The following is a 7,897-nucleotide window of genomic DNA, read 5'->3' as shown; positions in this document are numbered from 1 at the left end:
GAATGGAGTTAGGCCGGAAACCAGATCCTAGGATTCAAGTCCGGGAAACGCGCAGGGGAAACTGAATTAAAAAGGGTTGAAGACGGGCAAAACCAAAGAGGACGAACTGGAGCCCAAGAGGAGAAGGGGGCGGGATCCCGGGTGGAGGTGCTGCACCCTGGGCCCGCCCTGCTGGGATTTTAGCCGCCGGCCTGGTCTCGTGACATTGGTCAGAAAGTCACGAGTACGGGCTGAGCCAGCAGCTGCCGTTGCAGTATGGCCTCGGAGAGGGATGTACGCGCACAGCTGCAGCGCGCCGGCCAGGAACATCTCCTGCGCTTCTGTGCGGACCTGGCTCCGGAGGCTCGAGCCAGGCTGCTAGCAGAGCTCGCCTCGCTGGAGGCCGACGCGCTGCGTGAGCACTGCCAGCGCGCCTCAGCGGCAGGCGCGCTAGCCTCGGGTCCTCTGCCGGACCTGGCGGCACGCCTGCAGCCCCTGCCCCCAGAATGCGTGGGCAGCGCGATCCGCTGCGACCAACAGACACGCCTGCGGTGGGAAGAGGAAGGTAGGCAGCGACGTGCCAGGCGGGGGTTGGGCAGGCACTGCCCGTTGAGGCCGGAAGAGTTAGAGTCTACGGGGGTAGGGGGAGTGGGGGCGAAGTGGAGGACACAGACTCGGGAAGTGCAGCGGGGAGTTATTTGCCTTGCAACTCCTTCCTCCTACGCTTTGTAGAGTCATGCAGTAGCCGGCTCACTTGTGGTTCTCCAAAGCAAAAGAGGCCTCATCACACGACCCGCCCTCTCCTCCAGGTTTCCGACAGATTGCTCTGAACAAGGTAGCTGTCCTGCTGCTGGCCGGTGGGCAGGGCACTCGCCTGGGTGTCAGCTACCCCAAGGGCATGTATCAAGTTGGACTGCCCAGCCACAAGACCCTATACCAACTGCAAGCAGAGCGGATCCGGCGTGTCCAACAGTTGGCTGGCCAGCGACTGGGGACCCACTGCACCGTGCCCTGGTGTGTCCTTATGCCAGCCTCCCAAAAAGACCACCCCTAAACTGACCCAGGCCTACCCAACACCAAGACCTTAGAACCAATCTTGTTTTTTTGTTTTTTGTTTTTTTTGTTTTTGTTTTTTTTTTTTTTTTTTTTTTTTTTTTTTTTTCCGAGACAGGGTTTCTCTGTATAGCCCTGCCTGTCCTGGAACTCACTCTGTATAGACCAGGCTGGCCTCGAACTCAGAGATCTGCCTGCCTCTGCCTCCCAAGTGCTGGGATTAAAGGACTCCCCCACCCTGGCCCTTAGACCCAATCTTAGCACGGCCCTAGACAGAGCCCAGTACTTCCTGTTACTAAACCCCATTCTGGACTTGTTCCTGCCCCACTTGCCAGACTGAGCCAGACTCCCCTGGAAGCAGCTCACTGTTAGGGCATTTACAGGTACATCATGACCAGTGAGTTTACACTGGGACCCACAATCAAGTTCTTCAAGGAGCATGACTTCTTCCACCTGGACCCCACCAATGTGGTGCTGTTCGAGCAGCGCATGCTACCTGCTGTGACCTTTGAGGGCAAGGCCATTCTGGAACGGAAAGACAAAGTTGCCATGGCCCCAGGTATGGCCCACACCTTGGACAGGGAAAGGTTGCCCCACCTGGGCCACTGAGTACAGCTGTGGATCAGGAGGCCTGACTCCCAGGTAAGATGTACTTGGGCAGGCTATGTGGCCCTGGCCAATCTGGAGTCACAGGCTCTTGGTTTGTGCTCCTGCAGGAGATCAGGCCGGAGTCCGTAGGTAACCCATTGCTTTCTCCTTTATAGATGGCAATGGGGGCTTGTACTGTGCCCTGGCTGACCACCAGATCCTGGAGGACATGAAGCGGCGGGGTGTGGAGTTTGTGCATGTGTACTGTGTAGACAACATCTTGGTGCGGCTGGCTGACCCAGTCTTCATTGGCTTCTGTGTGCTTCAGGGAGCAGACTGTGGTGCCAAGGTGAGCACCAGGCTTTCATTTTCCTTGGCACTTGGCTCTCCCTCTTGTTAAATCCCATCCCTCCTACTCCTGGCCTTCTAAGTCTATACTTGGTGGCTGCAGGTGGTGGAGAAAGCGTACCCTGAGGAGCCAGTGGGTGTGGTGTGCCAGGTGGATGGTGTCCCCCAGGTGGTGGAATACAGCGAGATCAGCCCTGAGGTTGCTGGGCAGCGTGGGGCCAATGGGGTCCTGCTGTACAACACAGGCAACATCTGCAACCATTTCTTCACCAGAGGCTTCCTGGACATGGTCACCAGGTGTGTGGCCACAGGTGGATTTAAGAATGCCACGGTAGCTGGAGCTGACCTAGCCTGAGCCAGGCCACTGCTGGGCGTGGCAAGGGGTCAGTAGAGAGAACTCCTGTGTTACTGTAAACAAGCCAGTTCCAAAGAGTCAGGCTCTGTACACTCTGTACGAGGCCCTGGTCACAGCTCTCTTTTGTGGATTGTCCCCACCTCTGCCCTGTCATTAGCTGGGGGGGAAGGGTGCGGGGGGAGGGGTATTGGGTCCTGGCTTTTGGCCCTGGGAATGCACAGAGAAAGCCTGTGTCCTTCCCAGAGGTATAGCCAGGTCCTGTGCTGCTACACCTGGCTGGGTATACAGAAGTGAGGGCTGGTGTTCCAGGGTACCCTGTCTGAGCCACACCCCCTTTGTCCTCTTGATGCCAGGGAGTTTGAGCCCTTGCTGAAGCTGCATGTGGCCGTGAAGAAGGTCCCATATGTGGATGAGGAGGGAAATCTGGTAAAGCCGCTAAGACCGAATGGGATAAAGATGGAGAAGTTTGTGTTTGATGTGTTCCAGTTTGCTAAGTTAGTGGTGGAAGTCACTTACTTTCCTCTTCCTCTCTCTCTCTGTTCTGGGGTGACTTTAGAGGTTCAGCGGGACAGTAGGGAAGTGGCAGCTTGTGAGGAGCAAGTGGGGTGGGGGAAGCTCAGGGACTACAGGATGCTTGTTCTCAGGAAAGTCCAGAGGGTGTTCTTGCCCTGAGAATGAGAGCAGAGGGAACACTGGAGGTTCCGAGAGGACAAGGACACCGCCCCCGCCCCCCCCGCCCCCAACAATCTCCACAGTCCTGACCTCGGGAAAGAAAAGGTGCTCTTGTGCCCTCAGGGACCTAGATCACCAGATGACTAAACTCAGGGGGACAGACTCCCAGTTAGGGAAGTGTGGTCTCCCCTTTTCTGGCTGAGCAGGGCAGCTGGCTGACATGCAGGGGGATGATGAGCCCTTCTTTCTGCCAGGAACTTTGTTGCCTTTGAAGTGTGTCGGGAGGAGGAGTTCTCCCCTCTGAAGAATGCTGACACAGCCGACAGGGACAACCCCTCCACCTCCAGGCGAGCCTTGCTGGCTCAGCACTACCGCTGGGCTCTGCAGGCTGGAGCCCACTTCCTGGATATACATGGGGTCCAGCTTCCGGAGCAGTCTGGGTGAGGGGCTCAGGTTAGCCTGGGTGGCAGTATTCTCATCCCGGGGCCCTGTTGACACTGCCACTGTCCCAGCTGGCTTCTGACCCAGTGTGACCCCAAATGCAGCTGTGTTCTCAGCCAGTAACCATTGGCTCAGCTTCTTGGTCTTGGGCTCTGCTCAGGGAACCAGGAGGGCAGGGTCTCAAATACCCCCAAATATACTCTCATAAGCTTTGAAGATGAGACCTAGGCCTAACCCTCAAGAGACATGGGCAAGTCTCTTCAGAACAGGAGAGAAAAAGGACCTTTGGTGTCTCTCTTCCCCATTGTTGTTCTGGAGCTGCAGGTGGGCCCAGCTTCCTGAGCTCTGTGCAGGGTCCCAGTGTAATGATTTATTTAGCTAGGCCAGAGCCTGGCAGATGGCCTCATGGGTTTATGCTGTACAGAGGGAAGAATTTGCAGTGGAGGTGTGATTGGTGCCTGGCCTTCGTGCTAGGCAGACACTTACCAGTTCATGTCCTGAGGGAGCTGGGAGGGTCCCTGCATTCACCTGAGAGGTAGGTGCTGACCGTTGCTCTCCCCTAGCTTGCTCCCAAATGGAGACCCTCCGGCCATCTGTGAGATATCGCCCTTGGTGTCTTACTCTGGAGAGGTGAGCATGTAGTTCCCATCCTGGAACTCACTCTGTAGCCCAGGCTAGCCTCGAACTCAAGAAATCCACCTGCCTCTGCCTCCCAAGTGCTGGGATTAAAGACGTGCGCCACCACTGCCCGGCTCGCCCAGGATTTTATGGTGTCTGGTTTGTGTGAACCAGAGGAAAATGGGAGAAGCTGGCACTGGGTTAGAAGGTTACAGCCCTGGTTCAGTTGGCCAGTGAAGTGTGAACTCTGGGGATGTGGTGGACTGAGGAATCTGGAGGTCTTTGCCAATCTTAGAGGGTGTGGGGTACAGGAAAGAATCAAGGCTGAGACCAAGACTTTGGGGAGTCTCCTGAGGGAGACACTAGACCTGTGCTGTCCCTCCCTGACAGGGTAACACTGGGATGCTGTTTCAGGGTGGGTAAAGGGGGTATGGGCAGACAAAGTGGACACTTAACCACGGTAACCCCTTGTTTATAGGGGTTGGAAATGTACCTGCAAGGCCGGAAACTCCAGTCTCCATTCATTCTGGATGAGGACCAAGCTGGGCTGCTGCAGCCACGGGACTGCTAACCTGCCTGCTCCCGGGTTCCCAGGCCATGGGGTTCTATAGGGTGGTGATACTGTGAGGCGGTGATGGGAGAGGTTCAGAGTGGACATGTTAGCCTGCAGGACACCGAAGCAAGTGTGCTAGTTGACTTCAAAAGGTTGGGACCTCTTGGGTTCCCCACCACAGACTCTGGTTGGCTCTCTGTGTGTTTTTTGTTTGTTTTGTTTTTGCCTTCTTGCTGGCTCTGGGGCTGGGCTGAGAGGCAGGGGGTTGAGAACTTTGGGAAATGGGACTAAAAGAGGCTTATGGGTAGAGGGAGGGAGGTGTTGTCTAAGAAGGCAGCACAGGGGATGCCCTTCTAGCATCTCCCCACACCCCCAACATACACACACAGGCCAGCCACATGCTCAGCAGACAGTGAGCTGTGCCTTATGGAGGTGTAGTTAAAAGACCTACTCCCAGGTAGCAGAACCAGAACTGGAGTAAGGCTGAGCATGTCACCCCATGGGCCAGACAGGACCAGTAGTTGAAGCCTGATACCAATGCCTGACTCAGTTGGAGAACTCCGATTGGCATAGCTGAGGTGAAAGGTGAAGTCTCCCTGCCTTTCTTAGACTTCTCCCACAGCCTGAGTCTCCCAGTCATACCTGCAAATGGGCCTGGCTGCTGTGTCCTGAGTAACTCTCTCCCAGAAGGAGAGGTTGCCTTCTGAAACTGATTTTGACCCAGTCAGGAGCACACCTCATCTTGGTAAGTTGCTTTCCCCAGAACTTAGAGTGAATGCTCTGGGATGGCGATATAGTTTCTGTGTAAAATGGCTCTGCCACCCAGCCTTATTCTGTCACTGACACAGCCGACAGCTGTTGATTCAATGCTATTTTCCCAGGACACTGGCCCTTCCCCTGTAATGTAATAGTGGTCAGGATAGGCAGCCTATTCTGCAGTCCCCTACCCTCAGATATATGGGCTCCTGCTCATTCCCATTTGCTTTCCCAGAGGAGGTCAGGGGAGGAGTGCATTCACCTTTTGGTGTGGAAGCAGTGGAGACAGATCTGGAAAAGATGGTAGAATCAGGCCCGCGGCTGCCATTGTTGGACCAGTGTGTAGAAGTCAAGCTGAGCTTTTGCTGGGCTCTGTGGTCATCTTGCAGTACACTTCAGAAGCAAATGGTGTATCTTGACACCTTCTCTTATTGTTCCACAGGCAAGCCAGGGCCCCTGGGGCAGGAGAGATCAAAGGGATCGAGATGAAAACCCCCTAGTCTCCTCTTGAGTAAGCAGTCAGTTGGGTGGATTCTGGAAGGGACTAAAAAAATTTCAAAGAAATCTCCATGTCCTTTGCCCATTTCCTTGGTTATTGTATCTTACATGATTATAAGGCTATCAGACTTGGGGTGATAGAGGTACGGTGTTTCAAGATCTCATGTGAATTTATTAGTGTAACCTGCATTCAATTGAAATGAATAATTATCCCCTCAGCATGATGTTGTCCTTTAGGCCACCTCTCCATAGTCACACCCCCACCATTCCTAGCCTATATTATCCTGAAAAGACTACTGACTTAAGAGTGGACATTTTTATTTTCACAGGTTGGAAACTTGGAATAAGCCCAGGCTGCAGGGGTTGGTGGGTATGGTCTTGTGCATCCCAGGCTGGCCTTGAGTTAGCTACACAGGCAAGGCTGACCTTGGACCTCTGAACCTCATGACAAGGTGCTCTGTTTATGGGGTGGTGGGGTTGAGTCCAGGGCTTCATTTGCATGGTAGGCCAGAGCTCCAGTCTCAGATGCAGTTTCTCATGACATGCAGAGGTGGGAATGGGCGGGTCCAGGGGACAGGACTTTGGAAACAGGAGGCTAAGAAACCCTTTATGCTTCTACTCAGCTCTTCACCAGGGGTTCAGGGAAACCCAAGACATAGGACACTCCAGGGGAAACTTTGTAGCAGACTCATGGCTGGCACTCTCCTTTTTGATAGGCCCCTAATTTTTCAGTGGCTGTAGGAAGCATCACTTGAGGGCTGGGACCAGTATGTGTGGGAAGATAGCCAGGAGGGCACTAAATTTGACCTGAGGAGGAGGAGGAGGAGGAGAAGGAGGAGGATAGCTGAGACCAAAAGGGTTTTCAAATTCAGAAAAACCAAAGGCCAATTAGGCTTGCCATAATGGGGTCCTTCAGGTACCCAGAGATGCACAGCTAGATTGCACACTGTAAAAGTGTAGCTGGAACCTGGTTGTGGAGGTACAACTTTTAATCCCAGTCCTAGGGAGGCAGAGGCAGGCTGATATCTTGAGTTTGAGACCAACCTGGGAGTGCCAGGGCAAACAGAGCTACATAGTGAGACCCTGTCTCAAAAACAAGCAAAAGCCATGTAGTTAGTTGGACCTGGGGCAAACTCGAGGTAGGGCTCCCTACGCCATAGTGCGGCTTTGCAAGGTTGAGCTTTGACTTGGAACCATGTGTTAGTCTTAGAACATAGATCCCAATCCATGAGGCCTCAAACTTCCCTGTTACATCCCTTACCTGCAGGGGTAGCAGGAGGGGCCTAACAGTGGCTTTAAGTTTACAGGGCTCTGGTCTAGCCATAGTCACCTTATGGGGAATCAGGCTGGGCCTGTTCTGGCTTCCTCTGTGTAGAAGACAGCAGTCTTCATACTGAACCTTCCATGGATTCACCCCATTTCATACAGTAGGAGCTGCTGTATATGTATCTCGGTACCCATCAAACGCATCACCTGTCAGGAACCCAGCCCAGGAAAATCATCAGAGCTAAGAACCTTGCTTCCATCTGGCCTGTTGTGTGGGCCTGATCTCTGCATCTGCTTCTCTTCTTCCAGCTCTGAAACCTGAAGCCTCTTTAACCTTTCTTAGGCATTCTGTGACTCACATCTTTGTAAACACAAAGTATGTAATCTGAGTTGCTGTTAGTAATTAAGTCTGAAATGTAATAAAGGAATCCATGTTTGCTAGTGGTCATGATTACCAAGCAAAATCAAGAGTGCCCAGTGAATTATAGGACTCAAAATCATGGTAGCCTGTGAATTTTTTAAAAAGATTTATTTATTATTACATGTAAATACACTGTAGCTGTCTTCAGACACTCCAGAAGAGGGCATCAGATGCCATTATAGATGGTTGTGAGCCACCATGTGGTTGCTGGGATTTGAATTCATGACCTTCAGAAGAGCAGTCAGTGCTCTTACCCCACTGAGTCATCTCTTCAGCCCCTAGCTTATAAATTTATGGAAAAACATAACATGCAGGTCTATGTTACTGGTTTGCTTGTACTTGATCGCTG

General features: G+C 53.1%; 1 protein-coding gene across 1 annotated transcript; it reads left to right on the top strand.

Annotated features, from left to right (window-relative positions):
• The first annotated feature begins 201 nt into the window (after positions 1-201).
• On the top strand, positions 202-7,581 carry Uap1l1 (UDP-N-acetylglucosamine pyrophosphorylase 1 like 1). The gene is made up of 9 exons (XM_031369336.1): positions 202-544; positions 789-993; positions 1,416-1,591; positions 1,797-1,969; positions 2,072-2,265; positions 2,677-2,817; positions 3,250-3,435; positions 4,000-4,066; positions 4,533-7,581. Exons 1-9 carry the CDS (start codon positions 256-258, stop codon positions 4,623-4,625), a joined length of 1,524 nt encoding a protein of 507 aa, XP_031225196.1. The 5' UTR covers positions 202-255; the 3' UTR covers positions 4,626-7,581.
• Positions 7,582-7,897: the final 316 nt, after the last annotated feature.

This window comes from Mastomys coucha, unplaced genomic scaffold (genome assembly GCF_008632895.1).
Source record: "Mastomys coucha isolate ucsf_1 unplaced genomic scaffold, UCSF_Mcou_1 pScaffold15, whole genome shotgun sequence".
In the NCBI taxonomy this organism is placed as follows: Eukaryota; Metazoa; Chordata; class Mammalia; order Rodentia; family Muridae; genus Mastomys; species Mastomys coucha.
This window is presented reverse-complemented; position numbering and strand designations above follow the sequence as displayed.